Below are 20762 nucleotides of genomic sequence, written 5' to 3'. Positions count from 1 at the left end.
CTCTACAGGGGCGCCTGGGTGGCTCAGTCGGTTAAGCGGCTGACTTCGGCTCAGGTCATGATCTTGCGGTCCGTGAGTTCGAGCCCCGCGTCGGGCTCTGTGCTGACAGCTTGGAGCCTGGAGCCTGTTTCGGGTTCTGTGTCTCCCTCTCTCTGACCCTCCCCTGTTCGTGCTCTGTCTCTCCCTGTCTCAAAAATAAATAAAACGTTAAAAAAAATAAATAAAAAATAAATAATCTCTACAAAAGCAGCAGAATGCAGCAGGTACTATGGCAGATGCTATTAACTACCCTGTCTCAGTATTAAGCTTTCTGATAACCCCATGAGGAGGTGTGATCTGCTGTAGGACTTGAAAGAACTAAGAAGTAGTGTTTCTTTTTTGTTGTTGTTGTTGTTGAAGTTTGTTTTTATTTATTTTGAGAGAGAGAAGGGGGTAGGGCAGAGAGAGAGACGGAGACAGAATCCCAAGCAGGCTGTGTGCGGTCAGCACAGAGCCCCAACACTGGGCTCGAACTCATGAACCATGACTTCATGACCTGAGCCGAAATCAAGAGTTGGATGCTTAACTGACTGAGCCACCCAAGGCACCCCCTGTCTTGTGTTTTTTTTTTTTAATAATAATGGTGAGGTGCCAGGTTGGCTCAGTCAGAAGAGCATAGGACTCTTGATCTCGGGATTTTGAGTTTGAGCCCCATGTTGGGTGTAGAGATTATTGGGAAAAAAATCATGAGTCTTAAAGTTTAAAAAACATGAATAAAATAGGGGCACTTGGGGGGCTGGGTCGGTTAAGCATCCGATGTCAGCTCAGGTCATGATCTCATGGCTTGGGGGTTCGAGCCCCACGTGGGGCTCTGTGCTGACAGGTCACAGCCTAGAGCCTACTTTGGATTCTGTGTCTCCCCCTCGCGCTGCCCCTCCCCCACTCATGCTCTGTCTCTCTGTCTCTGAAAAATGAATAAACCCTAAATAAATAAATGAATAAAAAAATAAAATCTTTAAAAAAAAGTCTCAGTGGTTCATGTAACCCAGGATTATGCAACCATAAAATCCTTGTGCTAGAGATTGCTGAGCAAACTTTTAGCATGCTTTCTACACTCTCCTACCCCAAAGCCTGCTAGTAACCTGGCATACACATTTTTGTCTGGCATCACTCACCTGTTTACCTGTTGAACTGAACAGGCAGAAATGTGTGGATCTATGAAGATCTGACAGAACGGTCCAAGTGAAACCTATTTGCTGTATTCTAATAGCTGTGTATAATTTAATTTTGCCTTGCTGAAAATCCAATATGTGGGTGTGTTCTTGGGGTCTATCGGCTCAGCCATAAGTGGTATCGCTATTATTTCAGTTATTATAGATGGCGTAATTGAGGCTTAGACAAAATGAGTATGAAATTCCTAGCTAATAGAAGACCTTAATTTTTTTAAAGAGCTAAATTTCTTTTCTTTTTCTTTCTTTCTTTTTTTGGGGGGTGTGAGGGGGAGAGGGAGAGACAGAGTATGATTGGGACCAGAAGAGGGACAGAGGGAGAGGAAAAGAGAGAATCTTAATGGAGTCAGATGTGAGGCTTGTCTCAGGACTATGAGATCATGACCTGAGCCTAAATCAAGTCGATGATTAACTGAGCCACCCAGGCTAAATTTCTAACCAAATTCTGTGAGTAACCACTAAGACGGGGAGAAAAGAAGAACACTAAAGAGAACATGGCAACTATTTTATCCTGTTGTTCCTACATAATTTTTAGACTTACTCTACGATCAGCGACAAGCCAGCTAAATTTTTTCTCAGAACCTTAATAAAAATACATGGCAAATACATACGTAAGACATTGAACAGTTAGTATCTGTTAATAAAAGTAAAAAATATGGGGCACCTGGCTGGCTCAGTCGGTTAACCTCTGACTTCAGCTCAGGTCATGATCTCACCGTTCCTGAGTTCGAGCCCCACGTCGGGCTCTGTGCTGACAGCTCAGAGCCTGGAGCCTGCTTTGGATTCTGTGTCTCCCTCTCTTTCTGCCCCTCCCCTGCTCACACTCTGTCTCTGTGTCTCAAAATTAAATGTTCAAAAAAATTTTTTTAAACAAAAGCAAAAAATTTGCATAACCAAAATAATAAAATTCTGTTAGAACCCAGGTATAAAACTCTTACAGTAAAAATACCATATTTACATAATACTGGGTAGAAATATATTTTAGCAATATAAACTACTTAAAACACCAACTTATATTAGTTTTTGACCTGAGTTCAAGAGTTGAATGCTCTAACGACTGAACCAGCCAGGCACCACTATGTTAGAAGTTTTGACCAAAATCTATCAGGAATGTATTACATATTCAACATTCAATTATAAGACTAATACATCATGACCAAATAAGAGTTATCCCAGCAACATAAAGGTGGTTATGTTGTGGATTTCCTAAACATTAGGAAATCCGTTGACGCATTTCTTAGCATCATATTAGAAAAGAAAACCAAATGAATATTTCAATGATCCTAAAAAACATTAATAAATCAGTGTACCACTTCCTAATAATTCTTAGACTAGGAAGAGCTAGAAACATCTTTTTTTTTCTTTTAAAGCTTATGCATTTATTTTGAGAGAGAGAGAGAATCATGTGCATGAGTTGGCAAGGGGCAGAGAGAGAGGGAGAGAGAGAATCCCAAGCAGGCTCCACACTGTCAGCACAGAGCCCGACACAGGGCCTGATCTCATGAACCATGAGATCATGATCTGAGCCGAGATCAAGAGTTGCACGCTTAACAGACTGAACCACCCCAGCGCCCACCTTTAGCTTAATAAAGGTTAACTACCATAATCCCACAGCAAATCTATTCAGCATTATATGAGGAGACATCATAACAGTACCAATAAGTGTATCACAACTGTTCTTTCACATTTTGCTGGAAGCCAGTGAAATAAGACACGTAAAAGACCTAAGAGGTACAGATATTGGATAGGAAGACAGAAAACCAAGGTCATGTGTAGATGAACTCTACATAGAACACAGTCAACTAAAAAATTATTAGAATTAATTAAGGTTTCAAAAGGCACCATATATTAAATCAATATATACTAATCAGTAGATTCTTATACAATAGCTTTCTTACACACTAACATTAATCAGTTAGAAAACAACATTGGGAAAAACAAAAGATATCACCAGTAACAACCTTTAAAACTTATAATGTCTAAGGATAAACTTTACAATAAATGTTCAAGACCTTTTGAAGAAACATAAAAAACTTTATTAAAGGACATAAAGAAAGGTCTGCAAATAGTTACAGCATGTTCCCAGATGGAAAGAATCAATTATTTTAAAGATAGGAGATTTCACCAATATGATTTATAAAGTCAATGCAATTAAAACCCCAATAAGCTAAGAAAAGTGACAAGCTGGTTCTAAAATTCACATGAAAAATGAATAGTCAGGGCAAGTTTGAACAAGAAGAAAAATGAATGAAGGCATAAGTTAATTTACAGGACATCAAAACATTATAAAGCCATAAGACAGACCTTCTTTGACTTACAATGGGGTTATGTGCTGAGAAACCCATCATCAGCTGAAAATAGCATTAAGCCAAAAATGCATTTAATACTTGCTTAACCTAGTGAACATCAAGTCTTAGCCCACGATGTCCAGAACATGTCCAGAATGTTTCTGTTAATCTACATTTGGGCAAAATCATCAAACACAAAGACTATTTTATAATCAAGTATTGACTATCTCCTGGAATTTATTGAATACTGTATGGGACATTTAAAAAAAAAAAAAAAAGAATGCTGTAGGTGTGTTAGTTGTTCACCCGTGTGATCTCCTGGTCGATTGGGAGCTATGGCCGCCCAGCACCACAAGAGAGTATCATACTACACATCATCAACCTGAGAGAAGGTGCAAATTCAAAATGTGAAGAATGGGTATTGCCTTGGCACCAGGATAAAGGCAAAAACTCTTGAGCTAAACCAGCATAGGTCAGGGAGAGTCTGTAATGAAGCCAGGGTCATCCTGGAACAGAATGAGACAATGCTCCAGGGACCCAAGTAGTCCGGAAACAGATCCCTGAATATACGGCAATGTAGCATGAACCACACAGTGTTATTTCAAACTCATGGGGGGGGGGGGGGGGAAGTAGTCAATAAATGGTATTTACTTAGCTTTCATAAATGTTTAAATTGTAAAATTTCAACATATGTTAAAAATAAATGGTGTTTAGATAAATGGTATAGAGAAGAGTTTATAGACAACTGGCTATCCTTTTGAAAGAAAAATAAAATAGGTTTTAAAAATGAATTCCAGGGGCGCCTGGGTGGCTCAGTCGGTTAAGCATCCGACTTCGGCTCAGGTCATGATCTCGCGGTCCATGAGTTCGAGCCCCGCGTCAGGCTCTGTGCCGACAGCTCAGAGCCTGGAGCCTGTTTCAGATTCTGTGTCTCCCTCTCTCTCTGACCCTCCCCCGTTCATGCTGTCTCTCCCTGTGTCAAAAATAAATAAACATTAAAAAAAATTAAAAATGAATTCCATATAGAGTAAAAATCTCTATGAAAAAGCAAAGCTATAAAAACCTTCATGTGGACGAAATCTTCTTATTACAATATACAAAATGTCAAAGACATTGATGGAAAGCTATTTTAGACTAGATAAGGATTTAAAATTACACTTGACCCCTGAATAAAATAGGGGTTAGGAGCACTGACTCCCCCTGCAGTTAAAAATCCATGTATAACTTGGGGTGCCTGGGTGGCTCAGTCAGTTAAGCGTCCGACTTCAGCTCAGGTCATGATCTTGCGGTTCATGGATTTGAGCCCCGCGTGGGGCTCTGTGCTGACAACTCAGAGCCTGGACCCTGCTTTGGATTCTGTATCTCACTCTCTCTCTACCTCTTCCCCGCTCACACTCTGTCTGTCTGTCTCTCTCAAAAATAAACATTAAAAAAATTTTTTTTAATCCACGTATTACTTTTGACTCCCAAAAAACTAAAGTACGTATAGCTTACTCTTGACTAGAAGCCTTACCCAGAACATAAACCTTCAATTACACATTTTGTATGTTAGATGTATTATATACAGTATTCTTTCAATAAAGAAAGCTTAGAGAAAAGAAAATGTTAAAATCATAAGAAAGAAAATACAGGTACCATAATATACTGTATTTATAAAAAATTCCACATGTAAGTGGACCCGCACAGTTCAAACCCATGTCGTTCAAAGGTCAATTGCAATGTAAGCCAAAGAGAATAAAGTTTAAAAAAACATTCAACAAGCAGAGAAAAATATTTTCAACCTGTATAACAGAGGACTAATGTACATTATACACGTAAAGAATACACAATTTTTTTAACAGCATAATAGGAAATGTTCACAGTTCGAACAGGCATTTCCCAGAAGAATTCAATTGGGCCCAAAGATCTGTGTTAAATGTTTATTAGCACATAACAAATTACCTCCCGCCACAATTTAGCAATTAATACTTATCATCTCTCACGGTTTCTATGGGTCAGGAATCTGGGAGCAGCTTTGGCTGCCGTCAAAATATCCACCAAGGCTCAGTCATCTCCACAGTCTACTTACTGCACTATGGGACCCACCAACGAGGTGGGTCACTCACATGCCTGGCAAGTTCATGTTGGTCACTGGCAGGAGGCCTCCACTCCTGGCCTCTTGGATCTTTCCATCTGTCCCTCTGCATATCCTGAAAACATGGAGGCTGGCTTCCCCCAAGGCAAGAAATATAAGAGCTAAGGACAGAGGCCACAGTGAAACCACACAATGAATACTCCGTTGCTGTTTAAAAAAAGAAAGAAAGAAAACCTATCTAGAGAGCTCTGGGTTACGATAGGAAATTGAACATCCATAACTGATTTCACGTTTTCCTCCAGCCCCAGTAAAACTACAAGGAACTTTCCCTTTTTTTCCCTTACACCCATAAAAATAGGGAAAACAGGAGAAGAGAGAACAGCAACAAGATATTTGTGAGCTACAAAGCAGATGGATGAGAAGTAACTGTTGTAGCAAACAAGAAAAAGCTGAATTTCAATGGGAAAGCTGAAAACCAGCCTGATTTACACAGCACAGCAGTCAAAGGCACAGCAACAGGGAACAGCAGGTGCCTCCCAGAATGGGAGGGGGCTGGCTACAACTCGGAAGATGGAGTGACACCTAGCTGAGAATCGGGAAGACCCCTTCCTTCATCACCTCCTCACCTCCATGCTATTCTAGACGTGCTGGAGGTTATGTCCTCAAGAGAGGGGAGAAGACAGAGTCCTCGCATTGTAAAGACCACCTGTCTGAGGGTCTAGGGGTGGTGGCAATATACATGCCAAACGATGAACGTTGAAAACTTTCCTACCTTCCAGGCAGGAAACAGGAAAAGCATTCTCTGGAAAATCTGAGCAGCCCAAGAGGAGAAATCTGGAGACACCCACATTGGAAATTTCCTACAAACAGCTCAGTGAGATCACTCTTCAGTGATGCTTAAATCTCACAGGTCCCATGACTATGCTCAGAGCACCCAACTGGCTTTCGCTGCTAAACATGTTTCACTGCTAAATGTGAAGAGGCATTCAGTGATTAGTAGGTATCTGAGGAAAGCATCTAACGTGAAAGAGAGGCCAAAATAGAGAAAATAATTTTGAGGATACAGAAACGGGGAGGAAAAGAACTTTAAAAAGTACAATAAAAAGTAACATTCTCAGAGAGATACAGGCCTTAAAGATAGCCCTGAATTCCTGATCAGTTCCGTGTCTGACTCCAGCTCAGGTCATGATCACATGGTTCACGAGTTTGCACCCCGCATGGGGCTCTCTCCTGTCAGCACAGAGCCTGCCTCAGATTCTCTGTCTCCCTCTCTTACCGCCCCTCCCCCACTTGCTCTCTCAAAAATAAACATAAAATAATTTTTTAATGTTTATTTATTTCTGAGAGACAGAGAGAGAGAGCTTGAGCAGGGAAGGGGCAGATAGAGAGGGAGACACAGAATCTGAAGGAGGTTCCAGGCTCTAAGCTGTCACCACGGAGCCTGAAGCGGGGCTCGAACTCTTGAACTGTGGGATCATGACCTGAGCCAAAGTCAGATGCTTAAACGACTGAGCCACCCAGGCGCCCCCAAAATAAATAAACATTAAAAAAAAAAAAAGGAATGATCACAAAACAAAGAAGTATAATCAGAGAGTAGAAAAAAATGACAGAAATGGAAAATAAGAAAGAAAAATATTGGCCCAAGTCCGGGATATCCAATATCCAAATGATGGGTCTTCCAGAAAGAGAAGACAGAGAATACAGAAGGGAAGACATCATGAGTGAAACAATTCAAGAGAATTTCCAGAACTGTATGTCAGGTTTCCAGACTGAAAGCACCCATACTGGATTAAAACAGACATACACAACAGCAAATCTCTGTAAGATTCCAGAACACTAGGGACAAAAGACCTAGTGGAGTCCAGAGGGGCGGCAGGGTTGGGGTGGCAAACAGCTCATACACAACGGATCAGAAAACAGAATGGCTTTGGAATTCTCAACAGCAACACTGGAAGCTGAAAGACAATGAGGCACTGTCTTCAAAGTTCTAGAGAAAATCATTCTCAACATATACTTGGTTAAATTATCAAGAAGAAAACTAAAATAAAGTCTCAAAAGTATGGTTTCTATGTATCTGTTTTCAGGAAACTACTCGGTAGATCCACCAAAATGAGGGCTAAATCGAGAAACAGGAAGACAGGTGCCTGAGTGGCTCAGTAGGTAAAGCGTCCTACTCTTGGTTTCAGCTCAGGTCGTGATCTCACGGTTCGTGACTTCGAGCCCCACATCAGGTTCTGTGCTGACAGCTGTGGGGCCTGCTTGGGATTCTCTTTCTGTCCCTCTCTCTCTACCTGTCCCCTGCTGGTGCTCTGTCTCTCTCTCTCTCTCAAAAATAATAAACATTAAAAAATAATATTGCTTTCTAATATATATATATATATATATATATATATATATATATAATGAGGGAAATGAGATATTGAGGGGAACTATTCCCAAGATTCTGTAAGTCTAATACTGTTCTAGAAAATAAAGTTTGTTTTTTAAAAAAGAAAATCATGATTAAATATACTACAACTTCCCATGGTGAACAATATTTGTATAGGCACACTACTGCGAGCATTAAATACGGATTTAACCAGAAACTGTAACCTAACTACACTTGAACGGGGGCGGGGGAGGAGGGGCATGAGGGCATGAGGCAGACGGACAAAAAGCTAGCCGGACACGCACTTTATTTAGAAATGTGAAGGTGATGTAAATGGTAGAACAGCGAAAAGTAGAGAGGTTATCTTTCAGGAAAAGTACTGGGAAACTGAGGTACACGTGGGGCATAGAAACCCTCTATTTTGTCATTTAGCCTTTCCGATGTTAGTTTATTTTCCTCCTACTCAAGGATATTTATATGTATTTTTTGATATATATATCCTTGAATATATATATATATATATATATATATATATGATTTTGTTTCGAAGTAATCTCTATACCCAGCATGGGGCTCGAACTCACAACCCTGAGATCAAGAGGTGCCTGCACCAGCAACTGAGGCAGCTGGGTGCTCCCTGAAACTAGTTTAGTCTCCAAACTGTATGCAAGTAATAACTAGATGAGATAAACACTACTTTAAAAATCAGAAGACTGGAGTTGATTTTTATCTACTGACAAGCAAAAGCTTTCAATAGGTTGGCAAGCTGAAAGGTAAATTTGAGGAAATAACCTGAATCGCACCACTAGAGAGCCCTGGGCAGTTGTTTGGCATATTGATGGTATTCTTTTTTTTTTTTTTTCTTTTTTTAAATGGCAACATAGTAACAACTAATGTCAGGAAACTTAGGTTTCCTCCTCTGACCTCATCACTTCATCTGCCTCTCTCAGTTTGTGCCTCTGTAGTCTTTTATTCTTTTATATTAAAAAAATTTATTTTAATGCTTATTTTTGAGAGACAGAACGCAAGCAGGGGAGGGGCAGAGAGAGAGGGAGACACAGAAATCCGAAACAGGCTCCAGGCTCTGAGCTGTCAGCACCGAGCCCGACGCGGGGCTCAAACCCGTGAACCGTGAGATTGTGACCTGAGCCGGAGTGGGACGCTTAACCGATGGAGCCACCCAGGCACCCCTGTAGTCTTATAAACTTATTTCAAAATCCCCTTCCCCTTGACTTTCCCTCACACCCACCACCAATCACTAGTTCTGAATGAATCCAACAATCTGTGTTAGATCCTGCTTTCTCATGGCTGAAGAAATGGATATTCTCTCTGCTTGGCTTCACTGCAAATTCACGATTTCCAAGCTCATTTGTAATTCCTGTTCCTACCCATCTGTAGGCCAGTTGTCTAAACACATACCATTCTTCCTTGCCCTGCAATCTTCTTTGGCTTTCCTGTTGACATCACTCCCTGATGGCTTAACTTCCTGTTACATCAAGAAAAAAGTTTCAGTCTTTATTTCCAAATTCACGCCACCTTCCTTTCCTTTTTGTTCAGAAGGAGCCTCTCTACTTCGTTCTGAGGCTCTTTTCCATCTACCTGACTTCTGAACTTCCATTTCCACTTTAGACATTAGCTTTACCCTGGATGTGTCCCCGGCAAACTCATCTCCTCCTGTCTGTTCTCCGAGGCTACTTGCATGAACAATCATGGTTTTAAGGAACAGAGCATGGTCATGTTTCTAAAGTGATGATGCAATATCTAGTCCTGACTCGTTTTCATCCTTCCCCAAACCTCCACTCCTTTTAGTATCACGGTTAAGCGGAGCAGCAGTATTCGTAAGTGGTTAAAGCTGGAAACCTGGTCATCATCCTGGGCAACCTTCTTGTATCTCCCTGATCTTAATCCATTGCTTCAGTGCCTGAAGCACGTGGTGGAGACGGAATAGGTATTTATGGAATGGAACCTACCCACTTTTATTTCCACTTCTGTAAACTATCTCCTTTTCTACTTCCACTGAGTGGTCAGACCCTCCCGGTCACTTGGCTGGCCAATTGTTGCGGCCCCATCAACCGCTATCACCATCTTTTTATTCTCCGTTATTTTTTCTTCATTGCTTACTACTTCCTTTAGTCTATGGCATCTTCAAAGTTCTTGTGGGTGGAAATAAACTTTTCTCCCTGGGCAACTGCCACATTTCTATCTCACCCTTTTCCCCTTTGTCCTAGGCTTAAGAGTCTCTAGTACATTTCCTGACAAGACCCATTTTGAGGGGGGTCAGTGTTGCACTTTTGTTGGCTGGATATAAGCTGATCTCAACCAGAAGCATTCCCCTTCTCCAGCTCCGACGCTCAGCCCCAGGGCTCCAAGAGCATATCTCAGAGGCAGTGTTCTGAGAGGAAATCCTTCTGATAAGGCCAGTTAGACTCTGGTCAAGCATACACCAATTATTATTATTTTTTTCAAGAAGGCTCAAATACTGGTGAAATAACCCAAAGGCAGGTATTCTTTGCTCAGATGGAGGTATTAATTGTTCAGTCAACACTTAGTGGATACATAATAGCCAACATTTATTAAGCACTTGCTATGGCTGAGAAATTCACATCAATTATCTCAAGCCCCTTAAAGATGACCTGAACAAGCACAATTATTACTTTCCATTTTACAGATATGGGAACTAAGTTTTATTGAAAAATACCATTCTTAAAGTCAGTGATATAGATTCTTGAGTCAGGGTTCAAACTGGTGGGCTGGATGCATAACTATACACACCCTGTGGCTGAACCGTACTAGGCTCTACAAGAACTAACAAGGGCACAGTCATTCCTCAAGGGGGCACAGAGACTGGTCGGAGCACTAAGACCAGACAACTATCAACTGTCACGAAATGCAGACATCACTAAGCACAATTTGGAAGGCACAAGGTGTTTAATATATTAGAGTCCTACTGAAGGATCAAGAGAGGCTCCTTACTTACGTCTGGTTAAGAGTCTAAAAAGGATATATGGAAGATGTGGACTTTTAAATTTGGCCTTAGAGTTTAAAGAAAGTATAGGATATAAACAATTGCGGGTAAAGGGGACAAGGTAACTCAGACAAGGTAACAACAACAGCAGACTCAGGAAGGTTCAGAACATGCTCACAAGACGGGCTGCACTTGATTACAGCAAAGGGAAGGGGTAAGATCGGGACAGGAAGTAGCGTGAGGCCAGATTTTGGATAATTTGGAATTTTATCTGTAGTCTGTAGGGAGTCTATTGAGGATTTCTGTGCATGGTACTGTGGTAAGAATTGTTCTCTAGGAGGATAATTTTAGCAGGTTGGAGGGCTGACATCGGGGGACTGAAATAATGCACATAAGATAGCTCTGGTACATGGTCACAAGATCCTGACCCTGGGAGAGAAAAACAGGAGAAATGAGAAGGGAATAAAATTCAGAAACAGATTCAACTCAAGTTGTTTCGGCAAAATAACGGTACCTAAAGCAAAGGAACTGAAAGTATAAACCATTCGCTTTACGTCTCAACTACAAGAGGCTGGGCAACATTTTTAGCTGAAATTTAGAAAACGAAGTTTGAAACGTCACTGTGATGCACGGACACATGTATTTATGTACACATACAAATCTGCACACACATATACATAGTGGAAATGTTTGAAATAAAGATCTAGAAAATGTAAGTTAAAATCAAAATCAAGAGATAACCCGAGACTTGACTATGGAAGCAACAAGGCAATTTATTGTTTAGTTCTGTTAAATTTTGTTAAAATTTATCAGATATATATATCTGATAAAAACTAAAATCAGACAAAATATATAAAAATTTAAAATAGAGCCTCCTCTTTCTCCAAGTACTCCCTTAGAGCAGTTTATCCCATTAATTGGCCTTAATAAAAAAAAATAATAATTTTCTGTGTACTAACAAGTGGGCAGCTTCACCTTAACTGGCTTTAATTACAAACTTTCCATCTCACCCAGTTAATTAAAAAAAAATACTCTGAATTAATCCGTAAAGAATTTTTAAAAAGTATGTGACAGAAAAAAGGAAGATGACCATTTTTAATTTCTTCACGTACATTAAAAGATTAGACCGCAAGCTGCAACTTTCCTGTTTTGTACAGTCTTCTATTCATAGCCACTTCTGAATTAACAGTTGGAAGAAATAAATTCTCTGGATCCCAAAGGACTTCCTAGAATTATATACGTTAACGATTAGAAGCGGAATCTTGAAAAGCTCATCACGTGTTTTCAAGGAAGAATGTTCACAGATGGTTAACAGGAAAAACAGGAAAAATCAGTTCAATCGTAATGATTTAAGCTCTGGATCTGCTCATCAGGAAGAGGAAGAAGTTGTCCCAGAGTCTTGAAGTTGGCTTCTGGCAATACAGCGCTACAATTAATTCAGTGGATACATAGTATCCACTACTTGCAAAGCACCATGCTACAAAGTCTTGTACCTAGATTGTCCTGCCACAGGCGTTGTTCAAACCTGCAATGTCCAGTATCATAGCCACGAGCCACCCGTGACAACCAGTCGCTTGCAGTGTGGCTAGTGTGAATGGAGAGGTGGTAAGAATGGAAAATACACAATGGATAGCAAAGGTTTAGAATGAAAAACAGAACGTAAAAGATTGCAATCATCCTTGATATACTGGATGACACGTTAAAATAACATTTTGACATGAGCTACTGGGTATACATTTAAATTAATTTTATGTTTCTTTTATTCATTAAAATTTGGCTATAAAAAGCTTCAAATTACTTAGGAGGCTCACATTACATTTTTATTGGTCTAAACTCTTAAGGACCTCATCCACAGATAACCATGAACTCCCTCCACAGGAATGAGAGTAAAAAGCAGAGTAAGCAGCAACTGTTCACACCACTCTTGTAAATTCCTCTCTTCTTGCTAATTCTGCATCTGGCCAACCACCTATCTTCATTATTACTTGAAACCATAGCCTTCACTGTGAGGGTTAGCACTGATACTTACTGGACTCTGGATTCTGGATAAGGAAGGAGATGGTGATTCTATTCAAAGTCTTTTTCTCAATACTTTGAAATATATACATTTCCGGACTAGCGAACAGAATATGAAAATGCCTCCGAAGTTCCCCAGCCAGTGACTGGACTTCCTTTCCCCAGATGTTATCTTTCCTTGGGAAAAGGATCCTTGAGCAAGCTCCCATCCTTTAAGACATGAGGACTTTCGCTCAGCCTATCTCTAGTAACTGTTACTGAAATTCTGCTGTCCCCTTGACTTTTGTTAATCGCCGACTGCTCAAAAAGGGAGCCACAAGAAAAGTGAAGTCACCGTAGCTTTATCTAAATCACGAGCTTTATTTCAGACAGAAAAATGTCTTTTGAATTCCCCTTAGACCTCAAGATATGAAGCCTTTTGTCTTACTTTTCTATTCATCTGATTTCATTCCTTTAGAGAAATATGACTTTGTTAAGAGGTTCATTTATATTTAAAAACCACATATGAAACAACTTGCATGAGGAACTTGTAAAACTTTACTAGATGTGGATAATAAAATTAAAAAGTTTAAAGAACACTGAAACAAGGGTGTTATGAGGCTAGTATAAATATATATGTATGTATAAAACAAGCCAAATAGTTGAAAAGAGCTTGTCAAAAAATACAACCAGGAAAACATCTTTTTGTTTTAGAAATCCTATTTTTACATACATTTCTAGCCTTGTTTTATTATACAAGGTGATTTTGATTACAATTTAATTTTCTAACAGAATATTTATATTGAAGTTTGGTATTTTAAGCAAACATTTTATTCTTGAAAGCTTATTTTTGAGAGAGAGAGAGAGAGAGAGAGAGAGAGAGAGAGAGAGAATATGAGCAGGGGAAGGGCAGAGGCAGGGACAGAGGATCCGAAGTGAGCTCTGCATTGACAGCAGACAGCCTGACGCGGGGCTCGAACTCACGAACCATGAGATCATGACCTGAGCTGAAGTCGGAGGCTTAGCCGACTGAACCATCCAGGCGCCCCTAAGCAAACTATTTTAAAGTGGAAAGGCACTTCAGGAATCAGTCTTACACCCTTGTTTTATAGATGAATTTTATGTGGTAAGGCCAAAGTCACATAGTTACAAAGTGATAGAAGAATGAACACACGTATGCTGACTCCAGGTTCAGCTTGATCCACTGTATTATACTTAGTCCTTATTTGTCTGGTTTAAGGAAAAAAATTAAGTTCAGATGTATAAAAGGCTAACGTTATTACCACTATTAATGTTCCTATTCTATTTCTTTGGAGTGAAATTATTTCAGTAGTATGAATAGGAGGCGCAAAGATTATAGGTGGAGGTGGGCTCAGTGGTGAAGATATTAAAAAGGCTGGTAGCTACCAGAGGCTCATATAATTTACTTGAAATTTCCAAAAGACTCTTTCTCTTTTAGTAAAGACCATTGAGGGGAATGAAATCTGGAACGGGAACTGGGTCTGTTACTCTCTTCAGCTTGAATAAGACTGAGAATAATTATTACTTTTGAGAGGTGCTGAATACTCTAATGAGCGTACCCCAGTGGAATGGGTGATCTCACCGAGTTATTACCCTGAATGTCAACTGTGTCTCTGCAAGTAATATGACTATGGACATAGTAACAAGACATGACCGTAGCCAAACTATTCCCAGTAAGGCGAGATTTTGCTCAGGGTTAATGGGACCAGAAGACGGCATCTCATACACTCTACTACGAACTGCTCATTTTGCACAAGTTTCTAAGTTATCTCCAACAGAAGCAACAGTAGAAGTCCTATTTCTGCGTTAGTTTCTCCTTCTTAAGAGAGTGTCTTATTTTTGCATCTTCCAGGACTTCTTTTTCCTGTTCGATTGATCAAGTCTTTCCTATTAACCTATTAAGAATCAGGTACTCCTCTGAGTTCTAGGAGCATAAAAATCAGTAATGCCTACAGTAGGCTTAAAACTTCAGCTAAAACAGCTGGAAGCAAACACATCCTGAGAACACTCTGAGCTATTACCTGTATCCAGTAAACTGCCAGACAGGACTCAGTTACACGTACCACATCTGTCTCCTCTGGGAGACGCACGTGGTAAGCTTAAGAAGAGGGGTATCTTTAAGAACACGTTAAAAAATGAAAACAACTCTGATGCCAGTCATAACTTGAACTTTCGACAGCCTCAAGGAGCATGTAACAGCCATCTCAAGAGGATACAGAATAGTAAGAAGGTTGACAAAGACAAATTTCATTTTACTTCAAATTTGCTTTATGTTATTCACGGTTATTCACCAAATCACAGGGGATTTTAGCGTGGTACCATTCTTTGTCCGTTACGAGCATAGATGACCTTACCATTAGTTTCAAACGAAAAACAAAGAAAAGACAAGGAGTCAGTTAACTAAGACACAAAGTCTAGGACTTTGAAGATGAGCGAAATCATAGGACTTGTAATAGAAGCACATAAATACATTTTTTTCCTAATTCCTAAATTGGACATTGGTAATAGGGATGGAGTAAAACAAGAAAGCAATTATTCATTCTCTGCTTTACTAAAGACAAGAACATTCTCCAGAGTAGAATCAAAAGATAAATGTTCTTTGGTTTATGATGATTTCAGAAGAAAACTTAACCTTCATTTAGTCATTTATAACAAGAGTTCAGCCTTTTCTGTCAACTAAAAAGAAATTAATGGATCATATCACCTAGGCATATCTAGAAGCAAAAATTTCTTCCCATTAAAAATGCTTTCAAAAGATCTCTAATATGTTTATATACCCAAATAATTTGTTACTAATACTTCACAAGGAATAGCATTTTATTACTGTAATCACAAAATCATAATTTCTGTACAGGAATGTATAAGTGAACATTAATCAACACGTTGATAATTCACTTCATAACGAGGGCAAACACGCTACAGAATGTATTGTAAAGAAAAAAATATGTAAAATTGTCTGGCCTTGCAGTGCACTGTTTAGTGCAAGTATTTAAGACACAACAGTGTTCAATTCAGCAAAGTACTGCAGAATGTCATGCCACAGTCCACTTAAGTCAAGGAGGGTCGGGACATGCAGCTTGTAATAAAATGGCAGAGTATATATGTGTGTGTATATATATATGTATATATATATATATTTATATATATATAAAAAAACCACATGTAATTCATAAAATATAGAGTGGTTTATTTAGATGGTTTTAAATGATTTCACTGTGGAATTCAGCGTAACCGGAACAAACATCCAAGATCTTCATAACAGAAATCTTCTCACTAGGCAATGGCTTTGGCTTCAGGCAGGAATGCCTCCCAGTATTTTATCAGCTGTGGATCATAACCAAAGATATTCTAATTACCTTTTTGTCATTTATATGCACATATTCCGTACCGCATTTAAAAATGTATATGTAAGTAGCTAACAATGACTAACATTTATTAAAGTCTGGTTCTAACTTTTTTTTTAATGTTTATTTTTTGAGAGACAGCACAAGTCGGGGAGAAATAGAGAGGGAGACACAGAATCCAAAGCAGGCTCCAGGCTCTGAGCTGTCAGCACAGAGCCCGACGCGGGGCTCAAACTCACAAACTGTGAGCTGAAGGTGGGTGCTTAACCAGCTGAGCCACCCAGGAGCCCCTACTATAGCCTGTTTCCAAATGGGATCATTTAAATGTCCCTAACTGAAGTCTGTCAACATATTTCGTGTGTAAATTATTTTAAATGTTAATTCCCACTGGCTAATTTCAGTTTTTGATGTAAACAATATAGTTTTTAAAATACCTTACAACTTCAGATTTTTTTGGCTTATGTGGAATTGTATATAAAAACAGATTGTTACTGTAAATTAAATGAGACTACCTTAAATAATAAAACTGCAATAAACTGTTCCAATATGAAGGAATAACATCCTAATCAGAGGGTATTCACATTTTATGTTAGTGGTAGCCAAAAACAATGAAAAAAAAAGGAGCAAGAAAAGAAAACACTAGGCAGGAAAGAAAGGGACACATGCAGTCTCTCTTGAAACTGGAAGGCATCAGCTGCCAGTGTTTCTTCAGTAGTCCACAGAATTAACCAAAGTATAAACTGAAGTTATGTTTAAAACAACTCCTTTAAAAACAAGTTCATGTAAATTGTTCTTTTAAAAAATCTAACCTGGTGAACTAAGTATTTAAAGACTAAATGTAACCTGAACATATAATGTCATTGCTTAATCAAAAACTAATCTATTTTATATTACATAATCAAGTTTCTATCCACATATTTTAAAACTGGAGAAAGAAGACATCCTTTTATTCAAAACATTACATATAATTTGATTACTCAAACTTGTAATAGAGCAAACAGAAAAAAAAAACCTGTACTATTTTCCTATTAGAGACTTTAATTAAAAGCCACGGTCTTCTCTGTTCTCTCGTTAAGGAGACAAATTTTGTGGCATACAATCATCACAAACCACACAAAAAATAAAACAAAGACCAAAACAGCACAACCCCCACCCCTGCCTGCTAACCTTAAATAAGCTAGTTTTTCATTTAAGTTCTGTTATGGAAGAGAACTCACTGTAAGAATTTACTCAAACCACTGTGATCACTAGGGAACTAAAACTAGGAAGACAAGAAAAGGGAAAAGACTGTCTAGCAAGTTTCTCATCACCTAACGGTGGGAAAAAAGCATCTTGCCTGGTGTTCAAGAGCAGAGGCAAAAAGGACCTGAGACTTTCCAGTTTAACTACCAGTAATTATTTCCTCTGTGGTCATCAGTTTTCTCTACCCCATTTCTTATTTTCCGTAAGTATAAAAGCTCCTTTCACTGACGTGTTTAAAATGAAGAAGTATACCAAAGTCCTAGGAGAATTTATAAGTTATAAAATAAGTCATAAAGAAAACAAGCTTACCTGTTGTTGTGTTTGTACTAATGATTCTAAGTACTTGATAATAACAGTTTTAAAATCTTTCACTCGTTCTTTCTGTAGTACATGAAGAAAAACTCCATTAGTACAAAACTAAATTCGATTTTACTACAAAATCACAGCAAAAAAAAAAAAAAAAAAAGACCACGTTGTTGGGACAAGTGTAAAATTATTATACTTGCCTCAAATCTTCCCACTTCTTTTCGAATTGTTTTAGAAATCTGTTCAAAATCTCTTTCTCCTTGTTGTACCTTTGCCTCCCACTAATAAAAACAAACAAAAAAGCACAAATTTATAACTCTTGTCAGGAAAATATTATAGAATTAGCTCATTTAATGTAAGGTCTGTAGACCCTGAGGAAGCTCACTACTGGCAAAGCCCAATTCAGGATCATTCAAACTTTCATCTAACTTCTAAGCAGCAGAAACGCCTAGGAGGTTAATTTTCATTAATATTTCACTGTCACATTTACTCAAGACGACGATATTAAAAAAATTTTTTTAATGTTTATATTTATTTTTGAGACAGACAGAGACAGAGCATGAGCAGGGGAGAGGCAGAGCGAGAGGGAGAAACAGAACCTGAAGCAGGCTCCAGGCTCCGAGCTGTCAACACAGAGCCCGACGCGGGGCTCAAACTCATCAATCACGAGATCGTGACCTGAGCCGAAGTTGGACGCTCAACCGCCTGAGCCACCCAGGCACCCCATGATGAGGATATTTCAGTACTTAATCAATTACAATCTCCACAGCTTAATTATACGACTAAGAAAGATGAAAACATTGAGTGTAAAATTCACTATGAAATAATTCCATATTATATCAAAAATATTCTGCCAAGTTCAAGAATACACATTCATCACAATTTATATGCCCATGGAAATACTTTAAATTAAGAAAAGTGTACGACAAACATTTAAAAAACATTTTTTAATAGTAAAATGTTTGGCTTAAAAAAAAATGTGGAATTATGGTCTACTGAAGACCTTGCTCGTCAACATTAAATTCAGTACAGAAACAACAAAACATGTGACCAGTGACCAATGGAACAGCTAAAATAAAATAACTGAAGACTTAAGCAATGAAATGGTATTTTCCCACTATGTAACCAAAACAGTGGTACATACTCTTCAAAGAGCAGGTACATTTACTTTTAGTAATATAAAGGTTGTCCTACCTCTTCAATTTCCTTATTGAAGCATGGCAAAAGAAGTGTATAAATTATAATAAACTTATACAAATTTACTAAAATACCATATATAGTACATATATATGGGGGATAATGTTGCTTGGAAAGCTAAATATGGGGCAAGTCTATGCTCTAAAACATAAAATAAGTAATTATCTGAAATTAAATGAACCATCTCAAAAGAAATGTGTAATTATTAATTAGAGGTTAATTTAAATCTTTTCCTTGTGCGCTTCTTTATCCATTCCATAATAATCGTGTGGCAGTAAGAAAGGGCTCTGGAGATTTTTGACGATGATCAAAACATTAAAGTAATTCTAACACAGTTCATAAAATTATGGAGAAATGGCTAGTGTTGAATGGCTCAGAAAAAAATTTATGAAAAATTATGCATATATGAATGACTCACAGAAAATTTAAGTGATAAATAAAGCATTTTATATTAATCACCTCTCTTATTTCATTTTTAGCTTGCTGTATTTTATCTGGTTTGTTGGCCACCATCATTTTTGCCTCAGTTTCACGTTTTTTGAGCAAAGTAATTTGGGCATCTTCCCATTTCTGCCAGCACTTCATCCGATGGTCAAACACACCCTATAAGTGAAGGACATAATGCTATTAAGCGAGGGAGTTACCACTGAATTACTTTCATTATACTTGAAGTGCTGTAATACTGAAAACAATAAAAAGTATTTTAAACGCCATTCTCATATGCTAAGATAATGCAAATAAAGATGTCAATAGAAGAGAAATTTCTGTGTTCACTTCCTTGAAAACAAAAACAAGTCCCTGTGACTAGAAGAGCTCTGAATAAATAAACAGAAACTACATACAAGATGCATTTATTTCACTAGCCATTTGGGTTTTATTTTTTATTTATTTATTTATTTATTTTTCAACGTTTATTTATTTTTGGGACAGAGAGAGACAGAGCATGAACGGGGGAGGGCAGAGAGAGAGGGAGACACAGAATCGGAAACAGGCTCCAGGCTCTGAGCCATCAGCCCAGAGCCTGACGCGGGGCTCGAACCCACGGACCGCGAGATCGTGACCTGGCTGAAGTCGGACGCTTAACCGACTGCGCCACCCAGGCGCCCCGCCATTTGGGTTTTAAATCTAGCTTGTAATAAGTTTCTAACAGAGTTTTATGAAGACAGATTTAATAGGAAAAAGGTGGTATCATATTTACATTGTAAGTTTCCCTACTTAAAAAAAAAAAAAAATCAAAAGCAGATTTAAGTGTTGGAAATAGGCCAGAAATTAAAAAGAATAAAATGAGAAAACCCCGTAAGACTACAGGAAGTAAAAATGTGGAAGAGATGACCCACAGCAAATAAAAGCAAAGCAATGAAATAGTAAAGGTGTAACAACAACAAACGAGTCCTACACAAGATGAACAGGGAAAATGAGTGTGTGTGTGTGAAACGCACATGCACACACACATCTAGTAGGCAGGACCAAATGAAAAACTAGACCAAAAGATGGTAAGAGACCAAGTCAACCAAATCCACTACTTCTTTCAAGGAGTTTGGCAAAGTAAGAACAAGAGGATGGAAATAAGAATTGAAATATGAACATAAGAGAGTAATTAGAATCTCCTGAAAAAAGGTGACAGATAGGATGGGAGAATGTAATAATAAATCCTCTATTTTGATATTGGAGATATATTCATATTATTTTAGTATTTATTATTTGAACAGATGAAGTTGGTGTTAATACACTGGGTGAACCAGAAAGCAGTAAAC

The 20762-nt window shown here is 38.5% G+C and overlaps 1 protein-coding gene across 1 annotated transcript in view; it reads right to left on the bottom strand.

Annotated features, from left to right (window-relative positions):
* Nucleotides 1-15718: 15718 nt before the first annotated feature.
* SNX2 (sorting nexin 2) overlaps nucleotides 15719-20762 on the bottom strand; it is a 57235-nt gene continuing 52191 nt past the window's right edge. Inside the window, exons 12-15 of the mRNA XM_047083824.1 lie at nucleotides 19468-19611; nucleotides 18012-18092; nucleotides 17815-17886; nucleotides 15719-16243 (exon numbers count right to left, since the gene is read on the bottom strand). Coding sequence (XP_046939780.1) covers nucleotides 16193-16243; nucleotides 17815-17886; nucleotides 18012-18092; nucleotides 19468-19611 — 348 coding nt within the window. The 3' untranslated portion in view covers nucleotides 15719-16192. The remainder of the gene's footprint in view (nucleotides 16244-17814; nucleotides 17887-18011; nucleotides 18093-19467; nucleotides 19612-20762) is intronic.

Source organism: Lynx rufus, unplaced genomic scaffold (assembly GCF_022079265.1).
Source record: "Lynx rufus isolate CCGP_SWC_20201006 ecotype Redwood Valley unplaced genomic scaffold, mLynRuf1.p SCAF_1, whole genome shotgun sequence".
Classification (NCBI taxonomy): Eukaryota; Metazoa; Chordata; class Mammalia; order Carnivora; family Felidae; genus Lynx; species Lynx rufus.
This window is presented reverse-complemented; position numbering and strand designations above follow the sequence as displayed.